The sequence below is a fragment of the Armigeres subalbatus genome, chromosome 2 (genome assembly GCF_024139115.2).
Source record: "Armigeres subalbatus isolate Guangzhou_Male chromosome 2, GZ_Asu_2, whole genome shotgun sequence".
In the NCBI taxonomy this organism is placed as follows: Eukaryota; Metazoa; Arthropoda; class Insecta; order Diptera; family Culicidae; genus Armigeres; species Armigeres subalbatus.
In genome coordinates this window covers 311,818,189-311,838,815 of record NC_085140.1, presented here as the reverse complement: position 1 = coordinate 311,838,815, position 20,627 = coordinate 311,818,189, and the positions used below count along the sequence as shown (strand labels likewise).

Here is a 20,627-nt window from a genome sequence, read left to right as displayed (position 1 = left end):
TAGGTACATAACAACTTGGCCAGCATGGAGTTTTGTGGTGGAGTGCAAGCCAGGATGCAGCGATAAGGCCTCGAAACGTATATTGTGGCGTCAAATTGCTGATTCAATGTTAATTTTTTGGCGTTATGAAATTTACATTTGTTTGCTCCATACGGTTTAATTGTATTCAGTAGAGGAATCATTTTTTGACTTTGATTCTTTGATCTACATATGGGCCAGTACTTAAGATGTACATTAGGGTTCCAATGAAAATGACATTTTCGAATTTCAAAAAACGACGAAATATGACCCCATGCAAAATTTGACCTCAATCGGACATAATTTAGGGGTGCCTGAAATTAAATTGTTTTTGATGCCAAATAACTTAAAAATGCATAAAAATTCGAGATCTGATGTTATTAAAAAAAATTTAAAAAAATCGATTTTTTCTCTTAGAACATGTTTGGGACTTTTTCATCAAATCTTAACACCGGACGATGCACAAACGTTTTCGTTGCCAAAATTATTCCCCTATGCAAAATTTTAGCTAAATTGGACATGATTTAGGGTTGCTCAAAATTATTCAAAACTTTATTTTTTAATAAGGGGGAGATTTTTTTATGCCAAAGGACTCAAAATGTATAAAATTTTGAGAATATTTTTTTTGATAAAAAAGCAACTGTTTTGGGACTTTGACAAAAATTCTTATGGCGAAAACAATTTTTCATCGAATAGCGTGGCCCCGGGCCCCCACAAATCTTATGTACCAAAACCAACTTTTTTTTGTACATTTTGGGGCCCCCACACCCACATACCGTCGGCCCTGGGGCCCCCTTCCGGCTAAATCCGGTCCTGCTTAGAGGTTTGTTTCTCAGCTCGCAAATGAAACATGAACTCACGAAGAACATACGACGGCAAATTAGATAACTTGTGAAACAATGGCAAATGTTCCCTAACAATCAGAATATCCTTCATTTTTTGAAAAATAATAATAATAAACAGTGCTTTCACTTCTAAAGTTCAAATAAATACTGGTAATGGGAAAACCTAGAATGGAAAAAATAAAGTTTTAATTAATTTTCAGCACCCTGATTTAGGTTCGATTTAGCTCAAATTTTGCATAGGGGGATATTTTTGGCTACAAAAACGTTTGCGTATGTCCGGTGTCTAAGCTCGATGAAAAAAATTCCCAAAAAGTTCAAAAATGTTCTAAGAGAAAAAATCGATTTTTTCCATTTTTTTTTGTTTTAGTGTCAGATTTCGCCGTTTCATGCATTTTTAAGTCATTCGGCATCAAAAACAAAAAATCGATTTTTGACTTTTCCTTTTGTCCCCCATTGGGAAAACTTTCTTGGGTTAAAATTTCAAAACCTCTAAATCATGTCCTATTTTTATTTTATTATATTATTAATGGTCAGGGCTAGAGTTCCGTCGCATTTTAGAATTGTTGTTGTTGTTATTATTGTTATAATGATCATCCGACATTGTATGTTTGTCTTAATTAATCTTAACTCTAAAAACCTAAATTCTACGATCACTTTGTCAATCGAAATCAAAATTCGAATACGTCTCGTCTCGATGAATACGATCATCATTGATCGAATTGGTTCATTCAGGTCGTAGTCATGGTGTCGTCGAGGCAAACGGAAGAAGGCACTAGAACGGAACGTATACGCCAAAATATTGGGGGCATCCGCTTCTCCAACCAGAACTTTGGCAACAAGAGTCGCTTTCGCGTTTCTCCTACACTGTCTCAGAGTTTCGATGCCAATCAGTTGACATCTGGCTGCATACGGTGGAAGGTGCGATGGGTCATTCCAGGGCAGAAAACGTAGGGCGAATCTTATGATTTTTTTTTTATTTTAGGCACAAATCCAAGTTGACGACGAGCTCGCTTGATTACTTCTTCTTGGTGTTCTTTGAACGTCAGCTCGGCATCCAGAACAACTCCAAGATCTCGAACAGAAAAAGCACGGTTTAGCGGTTCATCACCGATTACGTAGTTGCGGCACTTCTTGCGATGGAAACTTATGATGGAACACTTTGGCACGCTCAAAGTCATGTGATTGGCTCGACACCAGACGAGAAGCCGATCTAAGAGCTCCTGCAGCTTGATGCAATCCGACGGTTGATCGACTACAACATAAATTTCCATGTCGTCAGCATATAAAATGCAGTACCCTTCACCAAAGTACATGACTACATCGTTACTACATTCAGTAATCTGGGTTCGATTATTTAGTAGTTTGTTAATAACTCATTCCAGAGGCACAGTGGCGTAGCCCGAAAATTGGTATGGGGAGGGTTTTCTGAATTTCGTTCGTTGGAGCAATTTCAACGTTTCATCTGTTAAACTGGGGCCTCATTGTGCATTTCCTTTCGACAGCTCTCATCGAGGTGCGCAATGCCACACCTCTGGTTTTAAGTTTATTTTAACTTTCATTCTTGCAGACTCAAATACAATGATGTAGAATCTTTGTGTTTTCTAGCAAGTAAAAATCGTTTTGGAGTTTGCAGTAGCCATGGAGCAAGTAAGTACATTGCGTGTTTTAGTCGTCGCAAATCAGTCTTCGGGAAGATACGTTAGACTCGCGTTGCTTTTCCGTTTTTGTATCATCATGAATATGGCGTAGTTCAAAAGAAATAATTAGTCGCTTACCAAGGCGATTTTCAACATATTTCCTTCCCAACTAACATGCTATTCCTTTCCAGTGTGCTCATGGAGATGCAGAGGATTCCTCGGTATCTTGTAGCAATGAGTGTTGAACTAATTTTCCTCCCCTTATCCTAATTGACTGTGAGGACGTGACAGGCTTCGTTATTGGTCTTGAAATCAGAGCATAAAATAATTACCTTCACGAAGCAACTTCGGGCCGAATATTGACAAACGTCGCATGACTATTCAAAACATAGAATGACTTACTCAGTTTTCTTCTACACATATTCATTCATTTGATTGGTACTGATAATGGTCACTGCGTTTAAAGAAAACATAATTGGCCTTGATTATGTTGGCTTTTGGCACTAAAATTGTCCCTTAGTTCAACGTTGGGATCAGATCTATGTGAGTAATTATTGAAATCATCTTTAAAGTGTTTAGTTTTACAGTAATTTATTAGTTCACGAAATCTAAATAAATATTCACTGACTGATATTTGATCGGAAATTGTCAATGTTCAGCCGAATATGAATATGTATGAAGTGAGGGTGACAAAGAAGGCCGATGGGCTTCACCAAAAATATTCGATTATTTCAAGCTCTGCTTGAAATAGAGGATGTCCGAAGAATGTACACAAACAGTGAGAATACCTTTTTAGTCCCGAGAAAACTATTCAATTGGTGAGCTGTGCATTATTTGTTGTTTCTCGGCAAATCACCACTAGCAAATACGATGTGTACAATAGAGTGGTTCAAAAAATCGATTTTGCTCTACAGCGCTCATCTGATTCTTTACCATGTTCTGAGTGTCCTCTGAAAATTTGAGCTCATTTGGATTAAAACTGATTTAGCACAAGCCGTTTCAAGTTTGCATGCAAATTATTACGGGGGATTTTTTTTTTCGTTGTACTGATAACACTTCCCCATCAAGCGCATGTTAAAAGAAAACCTACATAGCAAAAAGGAATACTCAACAGCTTTCACTCAGTGAAAACCGCATCTCAATTAATCGTTCCAATAATCAATAATGACCAATGAGGACTTCAGCACGTTACAGATTTTCCAGAAGTTTATTTGTGAAAAAATATGAAGAAAGTGCTGTTCTAAGACATGTTTTGGGCCAAAAACCAAAATCTCCCTCTTTCAGCTTCCCCGGGAACATTTGAAGAAACGCTCACCAGCACTTCAACAATTCTCAAAAACCATTAATAGAACCGTTTTAAGCATAACATTGTTTTTAAGTAATGTGTAAAAAGAGTTTCATATTGAAAAAAGTTCTAATTACTGGTTAACGACTTCCAAGAGTCCCTCTCATTGAATACGAAAAGCTTTCGATCGTCTGAACTATGAAAAGCTGGGGGACACCCTTAGACGCAGGGTAGTTTAGGACGAAATCGTCGACCTCATTGAAGCTATTACGTGCAGAGTCCTGCACAACAGAACATTGCTGACCCCTTCCGAGTAGGCGCTGGACGTATTTCTTCACCGCTATTATTCCGCATCCAATTTTATTAGCCAAATTTATCAAGTAAACTAAGTTGACAATTTTTTTAGTTTTACTATTTTGTGCATTAAAACATTTTGCTAAACTTGCACAATTCTCTCACTTTCATAATTTGTTTAAATGTTCATTCTTCTCCGATCATGGTATTTCACTTTATTTGTTGGATTTGACTTAACTGTTAAACTGAGGTTAATTTCATTTCTTTTGCAATCCTTAATCTGTTACTATCGCAAAAAAATTGCAATTATGTCAGTATGTTAAATTAGCTCAACTTTGGTATCTTATTTCTCTCCAAAACATTCGAATAATACAATTAAGTTAATTGGCTTAATTTTTCTAATTCTCCCAATTCAGTCAATTTGTCTAACTTTTTATTACATTTGTTTAAGTTGTTCGCTATTTTTGGAGTTTTACAAATTGTAGATTTTTTTAAATTTCGTTGAATTTGCAAGTTTTTTGCGTAATTTAAATTTTCCTGAAATTATCTGTTTCTCAGGATTGTACTTCTTGTTGATTTTTCTGAATGATGAATGAGAGCAACATTAACATCAACCAAATTTTAATAAAATTTCACAACACTTTGGTTAATGGTGAACCCCTTGAAGAAGATATTTTTCGTTCAAAAATAGTTGCACAATATATCCGTGATATTGAAGAACGTTCCAAAATACATTTATTTATTTCAATGTTGATATTTATTTTTTCTAATCCCGTCATTTTTTCAAGTTTTTTTCATGCGCTAGGTGGCACAGTGCTACTCAATTTAGATGCTTTATGTTTCTTAGCCGTGCCGTTTAGGTGACTCATTTCATGATCCTTCAGGTGATCCCTCCTGTCTAACGCTTTGCCACAGTAGGAGCAAACGTACCGACTCACTCCGTGGTGCAAATCGACGTGCCGGTTCAGATCAGTGCTGAACATGAATTGTTTCGAACAGTCAGTGCACTTGAAAGGTTTGTCCTTTTGCGAATGCCGCTGGCGGTGCAGGAGCATGATGTCAATATCTCTGAACCGTTTCCCGCAAACACTGCACTGATGCGGCATCGGTCCGGAATGGTTCGAGTTGTTGTGCTGACACAGGCCACCTTTCGATTTGAACGTCCTTCCACATTGCTTGCAGGGGAAATCACCGATTATGTTGCGCCGCTCCACTTTTTTCCGGGGTTTTGGATTCCTGTTTTTGCTTTTCTTCGGCGGTGTTGAAGGCATCATTGATTTGAGGGTACCGTCCGGGTTTAAATATCCCACTATGTTCAATTGTATGGGGAAACCGAATAGTGTATTATCGGGCGCAAGTTCCTGAGGCACCATTTGCTGCTGAGGTTGAGCTGCAACGACCGGCTCCGGTTGGGCAGTGTGATGATACTGCAGTGAATGGTATTCCAAAGGGTATTGATCCGGGGTATCCTGTGTCTGCCCATTCCCGATAGTGTGAGAATTTCCATTTTCGATTTGCTTCAAGAGTAGAGGATCATCAGGGTCATTTACAACAGAGGAATTGTCTACAGTATGAATCTTTTCAGCGCCACTTTCTGCAAGGTAAGGCACTTCAGAGTAAATTTGTTCTGCGTGATTGTCTTTTTTAAAATCCTTGTCAGAGAAATTCTCTACAGGCTGTTGTTCCACCGAGTAACTAATATGATGATATTCCACCGGATAATTTACTGCAGAATAATTCTCCCCGTGGAAATTCCCAGCATGGTGATGCTCCATAGAGTGAAAGCCCATTTGGTGATACTCCGTAGGATGATTCTGAACGGGATAAGATGACGTATAGGGTACTGGTTCGATTTGACCGGTTGGGCAATCCAGCGATGTGTAGACCTGTTGCTGCAAATCATTTACCGAACTCGATTGAAAGTACTGATCCGGCAAAGAAATTTCTTTAAGCTCTTCCAACGTCGAATAAACCGATAAATCCATCTCCTTCGTTGAATAAACCGACAAATCAGCTCCGTCAAATGTGTTTCTGTGTGATACTATCTCTGCGTCATATTGAGGATCGTAAAAGCTCAGTTGAGCTTGATCCCCCTCAAGCACCGGTGACGGTAAAGGTCTCTGTTCTGCTTCGACTTTGGGATGCTGTTTTTCACAATCTACGAAAACGTCATATATTTCATTCCAGTCTACCGCTGTGATGGAAGAATTTTGAACCTCCATTTTAATCACGAATTAATGGGTTTCCAATTTCGGTTTTCTGGAACAAGAATTGGTAAAAATAATTTATTAGAATATGTGATACCATTACCATACAAGTTTTAGTCGAAAAGTTCTGCTGATTATATTTATTACGCAATTAGTTGGTTTCTCCCTTCGAATCAGAAAATGAGGTATGTGATCTTGATCCCTAATAAGCACAACAAAATTAATTTCCATCTTATCTCTCGAATTGAACTGCGCTCTGGTTTGGCAGATGAGTTTTTCTGAAATTAATCTGGACTATCTTTTGAGAAGTTCTCAACTTTTTTACCGATATTTTTTTCAAATAGATATAGCTAGAAAACGACAAGTCCTACTAACAAGTGCTGTGTGGGTGACTATCGCAACGAACTTTGCTGAAGTCATCATCTTTACAAATGTAAGATTTGTGCGGTCAGAATATTTACAATATAGAAAATTCCATTTATCGGAATATCTTGAGTAGTCTCAAATAATGATTGCATATATAGGGGAAAAGTGGCTGAAACCTACACCTTAAGCAACTTTAGAGTTCCCCAATCTACGAAGAAATTTTCCAGTCTAGAAATTTCATACAAGCATACTTTGGTTCTTCATGCATCAGTCCATGTGTCAATCAATCTCTCAACATCTTAATCTCATACACGTTCCAGGGCAACATGATGCCAGATGGTATTACTCATAATAATTTTTATTTTGTTGAGAAGATATATTCACTCATCCAAATTCCTTCCCAATACTAAACGATATTGTTTTCACTTTTTGAAATCGATTGCGTCAATGTATAAGACAGTTTTCCTATTAACACCACGGTGCTGCTAGAAGTTCTTGGGCCGATGCGATTTTTTGTTCGGTTTGAGGATACATTTTGAAATGGTGAAAAGAACAAATAGGAAGGATTGAAGTGCGTTAGTTTAGAATTATTGTGTGGTGATTAACAGCTTCAAGCAATAATTATACAGAGCACTGTGACGATTTTCAGGTAGGTGGTTCTTTGATGATACCTGATACAGTTTTATAAAAGTGGAAAGAATCACTCCGACTCAGTGGTGTTGCAACGAACTTTGAATTGTACATTTTTATTTTCTATAATTGGATCAATTAGGAGTAAAATAAATGGGTAAAAAATATTAAATACTATACGAGATGAATGGGAGACTTATCATAAAATCATAAACCTACGGCTTCCAAACCTTATAAACCATAAGTTTTTAGTGCACTGAGCCGGGAATCGGGCCCATACGCCCAAGTAGTGATTTACCCTATGTAGAAAATGCCATCATGATACGGGGCTTTTTAATTTTTTTAGCAATAGATCTCGCTTCATTCAAATCAGTTCCCAACGAAGGGTCAAAAATATTGTCTTGATTGAGAATGTCTTCGAACCTTCACGTGACCTGATCCTCAATTGGACTAGTGAGACCTAGACTAAAATTATGGGCACTCTCAAACTACTGAGCAAGTTTTTGAGCCTTTTCGCCATTAGTTAATTAAAATTTATTTCTCTCTTTAAGCGCTGGAACTGGCTTTTGTGGTTTTATAAAAATTTTCGTTAATTTCCAAAGGGTTTCAAACTAGGATCCAACATTGAGACATTATTCACCAAGTTTATATTTTTCAGAATAGCGAAACGTTTTTTAATTTCATTTTGCAAATCTCGCCAAATAACTTTCAACGCGGGATCGCGAGTTCTTTGGTATTGCCTTCGCCTCACATTTTTAAGACGGATCAGTAGCTGAAGATCGAATTCAATAATAATGGAGGTAAATTTAATTTCACATTTAGGAATTGCAATGCCTTTGGCTTCGACAATTAAATTTGTCAAAGATACGAGATAATTATCAATATCACTATTGGTATCGAGAGGAATATCAACATCAAAATTCCTGTTAATATACGTTTTATATAAATCCCAATCAGCTCTATGATAATTCAAAGTAGATCTGATTGGATGGCTCCAGGAAGGTGATCAGAGTCAGAATCAGAGTCAGCATGAGTTACCAATTGGCCACATAGCTGACTTGAATCCGTTAAAAATAAATCAATTGTAGAAGGATTTCGACTGGAAGAAAAACAAGTTGGTCCATTGAGATATTGAATAGTACAACATCCCGCAGAACAATCTTCAAATAGAATTTTACCATTGGAATTGCTTTGAGCATTATTCCATAAACTGTGTTTGGCATTAAAGTCACCAATTATGGAAAATTTGGATTTGTTACGAGTTAAATTTTGAAGTTCAGCTCTCAAAAAATTCCTTAAAGAGAATTGTCCAAAGTTGGTTTCAACAGAAACTCCCAAGGTTTCGAAAACTTTGGTTTCAAATTGAAAATATAATTTGTGTTTGATACGTCTATTGATGACAATGACGACCCCACTGCAGCACAGTGTTTTATTTTGTCATTTTCATGATCGAAATACAAAAACTTAAAAAAATGTTGATTTTGGATATAGGGGTTGTTCACAGAAGTTTCAAGATAGTTAGGAGTGCACCTTTTGATGAAAACAGTGAGATTATTAATCCCCCTAAAAGAGAGTTGAGAAAATTATTTTCCACCAGAATGAGATAGACACGCAAAGTTGTAGCAGATGTTATTGCAAGCAACTTTACTTAACATGCCGAGTCTCTATCTCTTATAAATAACAAACTTAAGACGTTTTTTTGTAAAAACCCCTTTAAAATCTTATTTTTCTTTCTAATCTTTCCATTGATTTTTCCCTTTTTCCGTTTCTTCTACAAAGTTGTTAAACAAGCAAAAAATTTACAATGTTATGGAAACTCATATGTGAATATGTACGTTATGTGGAAGATATTGATTTGAAAAATGTATTGGAGGTAACCACTTTCCCTTCGATGGGACTCGAACCCATGACCCTACAGTACGCTAGACTGGTGCTTTAACCAACTAAGCTACGAAGGACCTCCGTCGGCCTTCGCAACCTAGCGGCTACTGAACGAGCTCGAGATTCCCAAATTGGACGCATAGTCAAATCACTCGCAATCCATTTCTCAAGCCAACACTACCACATGTGTATAGTACACGTTCACATTAGAGGAGCGTGAGTATTTAGAATGTCTGGCGGCTGTACACATTCTTTGATTGAACTGAACCTGAGTTGCGTGCTCTTGCCTACGCAAAGCGGTCGGGTCTGAGCTTGACGACCGACTGGCAAATGCTTACACAACCTCACTTGATCAGTACAGTTGCTGATGAAGAATGTGTACAGCCGCCAGACATTCTAAATACTCACGCTCCTCTAATGTGAACGTGTACTATACACATGTGGTAGTGTTGGCTTGAGAAATGGATTGCGAGTGATTTGACTATGCGTCCAATTTGGGAATCTCGAGCTCGTTCAGTAGCTGCTAGGTTGCGAAGGCCGACGGAGGTCCTTCGTAGCTTAGTTGGTTAAAGCACCAGTCTAGCGTACTGTAGGGTCATGGGTTCGAGTCCCATCGAAGGGAAAGTGGTTACCTCCAATACATTTTTCAAATCAATATCTTCCACATAACGTACATATTCACATATGAGTTTCCATAACATTGTAAATTAACGTCCAAGTCGGGTGGTTTAATCCCCGGAAATAGGCAATTAACTTTGATTGAACTGAAGCAAAAAATGTTTTTGCTGAACATTCTAACATTCCATCTCACATAACAAAAGTTATCTTTAAATTATACATATTTTTAGGAGTATTTCCACTTGTAATTACTCCCTTAATTGCAAGAAGTCGCAAATTTCTTCACGATATGCTGAAAGTCGCCCATTTTATCTTTCTACTGACATTGAAAACTTCTGTCGACAAGAGTATTCTTGATTGCTGTGTTAAAAACTTGTAAACCCAAGGAAAATCATAATATTTGAATAACTTTGATTTTATAAGAGATAGAAAGTTCATAAAGTTTTTTGTACCATTGTTCAGCAAAAACATGTATTGATGCTGGTTTGACAACTTTATAGAAAAGACGGAAAATGTTAAACATCATTAGAATTAGTTCTAGCTGAAAGATTGTTTTTAAGGGGTTTCATAACACACATAAAACGTTTGTTTGTAATTTTTTTTTAAAGTTGTATAAGGTACCCCGGGGCAAGTGAAAATACGGGGTAAGTCGGTACTATGACTGCAGATGAATCGAAGAACGTTTTTGATGGTAACAATGTTTTAGAAAGATGAAGCAAAACTATCAACGAATTCACCCAACACAAAAATATTTGGAATCAAAACCATTTAAGGCACCATGCTAATGCTATTGCTTGATCATGACTTTTGACTATCGGGAAAATCTATTACTTTTATTTTATTTCAATGGGTTTCAAACTAAATAGTCGTTCCTAAATTTATCATTGGTGTGGAAAGAGAATATTTTGAGCGATTAATGATTTGAAATTTTTAACTAAAGCCAAAATCTGCAATTTTCATTTGCCCTTGAGTTTTAACATATATGGGGCAAGTGGGACATATTTGAACAACATTTCCGATACAGCTATTTTAACTGTTTTTAGATGGTTTTCTAGTGAAAAATAACTTCATCCTTTGTAAATCAAACGGATCAGAAGCATACGCGGTTTGAATTCGTTTGTCATAAGACTAAACGACACTAAAAGCTAAAAAGCTCAAAATAATTGATTTCGTTGTTTAAAAGTATTGTACAGTTAATTACCAAATGTGTATTTTACATTCTGAAAATTATCTCCCGCATTAAGAAGAGCAATGGCTATAACTATGCGATATTCTTCCGTACACAGTGCAAATAATCTATTTGTTCTACAATAGGTCAACAGGATTTGTCTAGTGTTTTGTTATTTTCAAACTGCGCATCAGATTCTCAGACAAATAAAGTGCTTAACACATAAATTGGCAATTTTGTTTTATTACAAATTAAAAACACTGGCCATCGCCTGAATAAAAACGTTTTTTTTTTCTGAAGTACTGATTTATGTAAAAATATTTTAAACAGAGAAATATTTATTTATACGAAAAGTGAATAAAGATTAGCTTATCCTGGGTTAGGGACAAAAGGTCGAAAGACAAAAGGTCGAAAGGACAAAAGGTCGAAAGACAAAACGTCGAAAGACAAAAGGTCGAAGGGACAAATGGTCGAAAAGGACAAAAAGTCGAAAGGGACAAAAGGTCGAAAGGACAAAAGGTCGAAAGGACAAAACGTCGAACGGGACAAAAGGTCGAAAGGGAGAAAAGGTCAAAATAGACAAGAGTTGCCCTACACAGTTACCAAAAACTCTACTCTTTTAGTTAGATTTTTTAACAATTAAATAACATTCATTTAGTGAGTACAACTAATAGTAGGCATGTTTGAGTTTTCTTAATGCTACTTCATTCTGTCAAAATGGCGCACGGTGTATTTTCAATGCGCGTGCCTGCAGCATGCACTATTTGAACAGATCGACGTGACATTAAAGAAGCCTAGATATTCATCTATTATTCACACTCATAAAATAAATTTATTTTATTGATTTGTTAAAAATAGTGAAAAATAAAAAAGCATTTTTTTTTCAACTGTATAATAGGACTACCCTGTCTCGCGCAATACAAGTTTTATTCATTTCCTAAATTAGCGATCTTTTTCATTACTATCTAGATATTCATAATGTTGTTCATAGTAATTACTCCTTCTTTGAAAATTGGTCATTCTTCAGCTTTGATTGACGAGATGAGTGTGTTATTTGAGTGTGTGCTTGAAGTTAAATGTATTTTACCAATTCCTTTGGAATAAACCGAACTTGCTATCAACTTGTTATTAATCGATCGTTTGTCCCTTTCGACCTTTTGTCCTTCTCGACCTTTTGTCCCTTTCGATTTTTTGTCACTTTCGACCTTTTGTCTCTTTCAACCTTCTGTCTCTTTCGACCTTTTGTCTTTCGACCTTTTGTCCTTTCGACCTTTTGTCTTTCGACCTTTTGTCATAGATTCGCTTATCCTTGCCACCTAAAGCATTTGGTACAAACGTAAGCTAATGGAAAACAAGACAACAGCCAGATAAATAGTAAATCGGCTGTTGTCTTGTTTTCATATCTGCTAACAATTATAATCCCTTTCTTGTTGCAAAAATAATGTCCGACATGCAACCAATCTCTATCCATGATCTGAAAATACTTATACTCAGAAATAATATGAACAGTATATCTACATTCCTCAAAATAGTTTCGTTCGACAGTAGAAAACAGAATAGGTCCCACTTGCCCCGTTTGAAAGGGTAAGTGGGTCCTGAAGGTAAATTTATTTCTAGCACTACCAATATTTTTGTAATTAAATAAATGGCTTCCAACACATCTACACTTCAACAATGGAGCATTTAATGATGTATCCGTTATTAATGTTCTGAAATACCCTGTTTTCTAAGTATGCGTGAACAATTTTGCTGAACTAGCGTTTTTTAAGGTCCCACTTGCCCCGGGGTACCTTAAAGCTATATAAAAGTTTAATATACAAATTTGAAAAAAACCATTAAGAAAATTATATAATCCATTTTTATATAAGAATTCACAAAAAATATAATTCAAAGAATTCAAATTTCATCAAGTATTCATGTGATGTCGAAAATACAATAAACGTACTCAGCACACTCGTCGAAGCATTTCAGTTTGATTAAAACAGCAGAAACATCTGCTGCAGGAAAATTTTAGGACAAACCAGGAGCTAACGCATTGATCACTGAGTTCGTTGGATCCCGTTGTATCAAAAGCCCGAGGTTGGCCAAGAAGTCGAAGGAAGTAGCTTATAGAAGATACTAAAACTTTTTTAGTGATAATGTGAAAGCGATGACAAAGAGAACAACGAATACAAATCCAGTTAAATTTGGAAACAAATTTTCCTTTGGTGCAACATATTAAAAATATTTTGCACTTCTGGCAAATAAATGTTATAACAAATGCTATTAAAAACAAATGCGGCGATGAAGGCGAGTTTCTATATTTTTAATATAACAAACTTAACATGTTTTATGTGGAAATCCTCATAAAATCATTCTCTGAACCAAAGCTGATTCTAATGATTTTTCACATTTTCCGTCTCTTCTAAAAAGTTGTCAGACCAGCAAAAAACATGTTTTTTTGAACATTGTAACTTCCTATCTATTACAAAACTAAAGTTATTCAAATATCATGATTTTTCAAAGGTTTACACGTTTTTGACATAACAATCGAGAAGACTTTTGTTGACAAAAGTTTTCAATGTCAGTAGAAAGATAAAATGGGCATATCGTAAAAAAATTGCGATTTTTTGCAATTAAGGTAGGGAACTTCTAAAAATATGTATAATTTAAAGATAAAGTTTCGCAGCACTGACTTTTGAAAATATATTATTATGTTGTTACTATTAGCAAGCAAATAGAACGTCTTTTGATAAGAAAATTATTACTGTTAAGGTCGAAATACATATCTGTAAAATTAAAATCAATTGGTGGAGTTGAATGGAATAGTAATAACCTGTAGTACCAACTAGTTTTGTGGCGAGTAAAATCGCCTTTGTTGCGAAACGATCGATTTTCAAAAACCGAATTCAGCAAACAAATGAAAGTATTTACTACTCACAGAGATGCCGTAAAACGGCTATATATTGCCAAAGTAGTGCTTCCAACACCCACGTTCAAGTCTGTATGTGATAAAAAGCACCAACATGACATAAACACACTTAACACATATTTTTAGGGTCTTTTTAAGGTTTTGTCAAGCTAGGAGACAGATCTCGGCGAGTTATAACAAATTACCAAAGATTATGGGAATCGGTTGAAGACTAAAACAATTGCAGCCTTTCAAAGTGGCCAGGGGCCATATTGACTCCAAAGCACAAACAAAAGGTTAACAACGTATGATGTCCAAAATTTTGTTTTCGCTCGAAATTATTATGTACACAATGGCGTTAAAGACAAAAATAAACTTTAAATTCAAAATATAATCTATTTTACATTATCAGATTTTGAATATATCCATTGGAATTAATATTTCTCATTCAATGTTAAAATAATAATTTTCTGAAACTAATAAACTAATTTGCATTTTTCGTGTAACAAGACAGTGAAGCATTAAGGCTTCAATAATTTTAGATATGTTGTGCAACAATCCCCAATTACAATTATTTAACTGAATGATGAAACGAATGATTGGTAGTTCACTTCTCAATGGAAACGGATCACCTGATCTGCAATTTATTTGACTTTTTGATAGAAAATGACACAGTGTAATCTTCATAGTGGGTACACAATTTTTGTTTTGAATGCTATATTTTATATGCTTGATGGAGAAGTTAAATTAACGAATGCACGAACCAAAAATATGATGTGTATCTTAGAAGTGAATGAACCAGATCTTACCCGATCACAAAGTAACTAATTTTGCACTAAAGAAAACAATTTTGCAATTATCTTATATATAAAAATGAAATGGTCTGTGTTCGTATCCGCATAACTCGAAAACGGCTGGATGGATTTTTTTCATTTCTTCAGCAGAAACATTCGTTATAGTTTCCGACGGGTTTATAAGATATTTCCTAATGCGAAAATTACGAGTAAAGTTGAGCAAACCGTGAATAACTAAAATTGTGATTCCTATGCGAACTTTGCATGGGCAGTTCGGAACGCACATTCTCGCCTACTGTGCAGGACAACGTCTGCCGGGTCGACTAGTCTATATAATAAAAATGAAATGGTCTGTGTTCGTATCCGCATAACTCAAAAACGGCTGGATAGATTTTCTTCATTCCTTCAGCAAATATGTTTGTTGTCGTTTCCGATGGGTTTATATGATATTTCCTCATGCGAAAATTACGAGTAAGGTTGAGTAAATCATGAAAAACTGAAATTAAGAATCGTACGGAAATTTCGCATTGGCCGTTCACAACACGAATTTTCGCCTACTATATGCAGGACAACGTCTGCCGGGTCGACTAGTTTTTTATATATAAGTAGAATTTCTCTTTGTCACCCACATTAAAACATGCATTGAAGTCTCTATTATTGATCAAATACAAACACATTTTTGATTTCATTAACAACAGTGACAGTTTCGATCATTTAGTCAGGGCTTGACTGATTTTCGAAACGTTTTGTATGATAGACTTTCAACGCGGCTATTGTACAACTTCGTTTAATGGTACAATGCTCCTAATCTTGCACACCGTTAGACCGTTAGTATGTATCATTTAACATACTAAATTATCCTAAATGTCAATAATTTAGTATGAATTTAGGACTAGCGCCATAGTTTCGTGTATAATGTTAAAATTTTCTATAAAAATGTAGGAAAAATACATTGCTTCTAATCCATCACAAAATCCATTTTAGTGTTGGTAAATGAGTCAAACTCTGATTAAACTAATGAAGCCATCCCTGATTAACGTATATAAAGAAATCTATAAACAGTCTCCGCACAGGACAGGCGTGAACAAACAAAACTGCCAATTTTCGAGCGTCTTGAAGGGTACAATGTAATACAAACTTAAAAAACCTAAACAAAGAAACTTAAAATCTTAAGAGAATAGCGCCAATCATTATCTATTTTTTAAAGTCAAAAATCGTTGCACAACCCACAAACTTAAATATTTTGGCCTCAGATTCTCATGTAGCGTTAAAGCCCACAAGTTCAAAGTTTTAGAATCATTCGAAAAATAAGTCGCAACGTCAAAAACAGTCACCAGACAAAACGGGTTTGGGCATTGCAGGGTTACATATATTAGAACGAAATGAATAGATTTTTGGCTAAATCAATCTTGAAGTTTACAGAAACATCAATAACCGCATCGCGCAAGATAAAACAAACGGACACTCCATATTATACGAAGCTTGAAGTTATGTTTGTGAGTACTTACAAATTCGGACGACTAGTCGGTTATATCAATGTCTCATAGAAGGATTTTTCTTTTGCAACCTGTTTCAATTCACATGTTAAACACAGTTTCGTCTTAATTTAACGACATACACACATAATTTACGCTTATGGAGACGAATTAATACAGACTACAACAACGGTTGCAACGAATTGTTCTATCGTGTTGACTGACATTTGATCGAGCACATTAGGTACACAATAATTTTGCTCCCCAGGGATGTCGTACTTTTGGGACAACAGTGCACAGGTGATAGAATCGAACATTCTTTATTCGAGTAGTTCAATGACACGCAGAAAACTTCTACTCAAGTTTCTATTAACGTTCTAACCGCAGAACATTTGATAATACGCAATGCTTTATATGTAATTCATTTAACTAAGTTATGCATAAATAATACACGTTCGGTCAATATATTTCTATGCACACTGTCCGAGCAGCACAAGTCAGACAAAAGTGGTTGCACCCAGATAACCTTATATCGTATAACTATGTTGGTATTATGTTGTATATAAATGTACATCGGATCAGTATTGTTTAGCTCATCAACTAATGTAGAGCCGATGTATTCATGAAATCAGTCTTGTGATTAAATATGACTTTAAAAGGATGAAATACATTGTCATACATTTAATGTTTATGAAAAATCACATAAAATCAGAATTCATTCGTTCATGAAATCATATACAATCATAATCAGACTGAGATCCAGTATCGTATTGCTATGCATTTTCAATCATAATTATTATGTCCTCTACGTATATATAATACTGGTAATATTCGTAATAGGCAAGTCTAATATGGGCGACCATCAAAACATATACAGAACAAAAATGTCCAACATAATAACGAAAAGCAAACTTAAGAAAATCCGAAAAAGTGGAACTTACAGCCGGTTACTAAAAAAACATCGCGATCGATACAAGGAAGATCTACAAAGCTCCAAACACGTTCAAGACGTCAATATTTCAAGAGAAATACCAGGACGTATCCAAGAACTGAATGCAGTAATTGATGTGTCTGATAAAACTATTGCCACAGCTACAATTGGACAGAATCATGGAGGTTCGCATATAGTATATTATCATTGACAACCTTACTTATTTCTATTATCAGTAGAAAGGAATGTAATTTCAGATATTCGAAAGTGGTCACATGAACATCATATTTCACAGCTGGCGCTGAAATCGCTTATAGATGTTCTCAATACCAACCTACAACTGGAACTTCCGAAGGATCCTCGTACAATGATGAAAACACCAAGAAATTTAAACATCCGTGCTATGGGAGAAAATGGGCAATATTGGCATCAGGGGTTCGAGACATGTATCCGAAGCATATTCTGTGATATTACCACTCCTTTGAATCTTTCTGTCAATATTAACATTGACGGTTTGCCCATTTACAAAAGTTCAACTAAAAATTTTTGGCCAATACTATGCAATATCCATGAGATTCCTAGCATTCAGCCTTTTGTCGTTGGAATATACTATGGTACAGGCAAACCTAAAGATGCCGGTGAGTTCTTAAATCCTTTTATAGAAGAACTACTTCCATTGCTGGAAACTGGAATAATCGTAAATGGATATAAGCTTGTGATTAAAATCCGCTGCTTTATATGTGACACTCCTGCCAGATCTTTCATAAAAGGAGTTGTAAGCTTCAATGGAAAAGATGGCTGTATAAAATGCACGACAAAAGGTCGCTACAGCCACGTTTCAAGAACTATGACGTATCCGCAATTGAATGCTCCTAAACGAACTGATGAAAAATTCCGTTCAATGGAATACCCAGAACATCAGCGAAACTATACGCCGTTGATAAAATTGCCAGTCGATATGATAAGCGATGTCGTCGTCGGAGATTCGTTACATTTGTTGGAACTCGGTGTGATGAAGAAACTAATGACATCATGGCGTACCGGATCAATGTCCATGAAATCTAAATGGAGCAGCACTCAGAAAAAGGAGATTTCTGAAAATCTGGTCCAGATCAAATTTCCCATAGAAATCCATCGTCAGATGAGATCCTTGGACTATATCTCTCTCTGGAAAGGATTGGAGAGTACAGAAATTTTTTGAACTACGTTGGTGTAGCTCTACTGAAAGATTACCTTCCGCAGAAAAACTATGAAAACTTTCTCTTCTTGTTTTGTGCAGTTCGAATCTGTTCCTCACAAAAGTACGCGCATCTTGTACCAGTGGCTAGATCATTGTTTTTGGATTTCGTAGAAAACTTTAAGTATTTATATGGTACTGATTACATAACAAGCAACATTCACAACCTATGCCATATTGTCGATGAAGTTGAACGTTTTGGACCACTACCATATCTCTCTGCGTATCCGTTTGAAAACTTCATGCATTCTCTAAAAAAGCTAGTTCAGACTGGACCCAATCCACTGGCGCAGGTTGCAGCTCGTATAACAGAAGCAATGAATATTGATGGTAACAAAAGTGAGAAATGGAATTACACTGAAACTTCATTTCAGATATCTGTTGAACAAAAGGGATCAAAAACTAAAGTTAGATTTTCAAATTTCGCGCTTTGTAATGATTTCGAAAACAAATGGTTTTTAACAAAACAATTTGAGCTGGTAGGTATGTCAGGAGCTATTCGTGAAGGAACAGAATTGTTAATCGAGGGTCACAAAGTGGTGTTCAAAAATGACTTCTTTCAAAAACCGTTCAAGTCATCATACCTTCAAATATATATTGCTAACCTCGACTTAGGCACTTTTACGGTATGTTCATACAACTGTGATGATCTTTTCTGCAAACTAGTTCCTATTATTAGAAAAGAAGGAGTGGTGTTCGTACCTTTGATTCATACTATTCAGTGAAATAAATCAATTGCAATAAAAGAATGAATGAAATGAGAAATTGCAATCTGCTGCTTATATTTCGAAAACATTACAAGATTACATTGATTATACAACAAACGATTCCATATCAAAACGATAACAATTCGTCCCCAAAAGAAAGAGTACTTATTTAATTAAAAATCATTGTTAACATAACATAGAAAATACAGGGGTTGTTATAAAACAAGTCAAATCGATAAGATTATAAAATGAAAATATAAAAATTGGAAATTCAACGTTTCCGACATAACTCATTTTTAATCGAAGGAATTACTCATCTTCGGTGCTGCTTTCATTTCCACTTCCGTCATTCGACTCTTCACCGATGTCATCATCTGTAGTGCATTCAGCTTTCTGTTCAATGTTTTCGGAGACGTCTGAATCATTCGAGTTGTAATCAGCGACATCATCTGGCCCTTTAGGAGTTGATACTTGCGATTTTAGACTACGTCGTTTCCTGCATGCTGATTTTCTGAGCTGACGATTGCTGGCTCGAGACTTACAGTATCTGAACAAGCGATTGCGACAGAACATTTCCAGTTTAGTAGCTGTATACAACGGATCTCCTATCTGCGCAATACTACACAGAAGCTTTGTTACGTTTCCACATTCACGAAATCCCCTCTTGGCTTTGTTACCACGGCTTATTCCAGTCCACGTCATCGTTGTCCAGAAGTCGCGAGTGAACAGACAATCCACTATGATGTAGCAAGCATTATCACCTTTTTCATTGTAGGCATTTGGAATAATTATTTTTGAAAAGTAGTCCAGCTGCAAGTAAAATGTTTGAACCATAAGAATAAACTCTATGTATTTGTTATATGAAGAGTACTTACATAGCTGCGACACAGCTCTTTGTTATTTAGCTTGATGTTCCATGCAATCAGCTCTTCTTCGGTGTTGATACGAGTATGTCTCTCCACCGCATCACCAGATGAAGATGTAGCAGAATCGTCTTTCTTTTCGATTTCCAACAACGCTGCAAAACGAGCAAAATTGGTTTGGAAACTTTTTTCAACCACTTTTCCAACCGTATGCTCGATGAACTCCTTCAAATCTGCCTTCATTTGTTCATAACTCATTCCTCCTGTAATAATGAAGAAAACATTAATTTTCTTTATGCTATCAAATATTAATTACACCTAGTTTTTTTACACGGTTGGTTTTAGTCGATAAAGACCTTTAGCGTCAATGGAACAATGAGTTAATCCCACGAAAATATTCACAAAAAAAAATTCAGGTGGTATTTAAAAAGCTGTTAAAGCTCAGGTTATCCAAGAAATTAATTAATTCCAACCGCGTGAAAAACAAAATCTTATATACTGTTTTCAATTTAACAATTCCGTGATTTTATAACTGGGTTGAATTTTGCCTAATGCAGTTAGTGAAACACTGAGAGTTTATGTTTCATGTAACATACCTGCTATTTGAAGGTTAGACATAGCTTGGTTTTCCGCTGCTGGTGTATAGTACATGACTTCCTCATGATTCACGAACATGGCGTCAGGTTCGAATTGCGCAGACTGTGCCGGAGACAACCCTATTTAAAAGCATTTTCATTAGAACATTATTTTGAGCTTTTCAATGGAAGGTCTCTAATTGATA

The 20,627-nt window shown here is 35.9% G+C and overlaps 2 protein-coding genes across 2 annotated transcripts in view; both read right to left on the bottom strand.

The window, feature by feature from the left end:
• Window positions 1-4,813: 4,813 nt before the first annotated feature.
• On the bottom strand, window positions 4,814-16,339 carry LOC134216734 (zinc finger protein Gfi-1b-like). The gene is made up of 2 exons (XM_062695557.1): window positions 16,142-16,339; window positions 4,814-6,338 (listed from the first exon to the last, which is right to left on the bottom strand). The coding sequence occupies exon 2, from the start codon at window positions 6,299-6,301 to the stop codon at window positions 4,874-4,876; it is 1,428 nt and encodes a 475-aa protein (XP_062551541.1). The 5' UTR covers window positions 6,302-6,338; window positions 16,142-16,339; the 3' UTR covers window positions 4,814-4,873.
• Window positions 16,340-19,246: 2,907 nt separating this feature from the next.
• LOC134209860 (uncharacterized) overlaps window positions 19,247-20,627 on the bottom strand; it is a 113,856-nt gene continuing 112,475 nt past the window's right edge. Inside the window, exons 3-5 of the mRNA XM_062685882.1 lie at window positions 20,443-20,562; window positions 19,859-20,109; window positions 19,247-19,793 (exon numbers count right to left, since the gene is read on the bottom strand). Of these exons, the coding sequence (XP_062541866.1) occupies window positions 19,293-19,793; window positions 19,859-20,109; window positions 20,443-20,562 (872 nt within the window). The 3' untranslated portion in view covers window positions 19,247-19,292. The remainder of the gene's footprint in view (window positions 19,794-19,858; window positions 20,110-20,442; window positions 20,563-20,627) is intronic.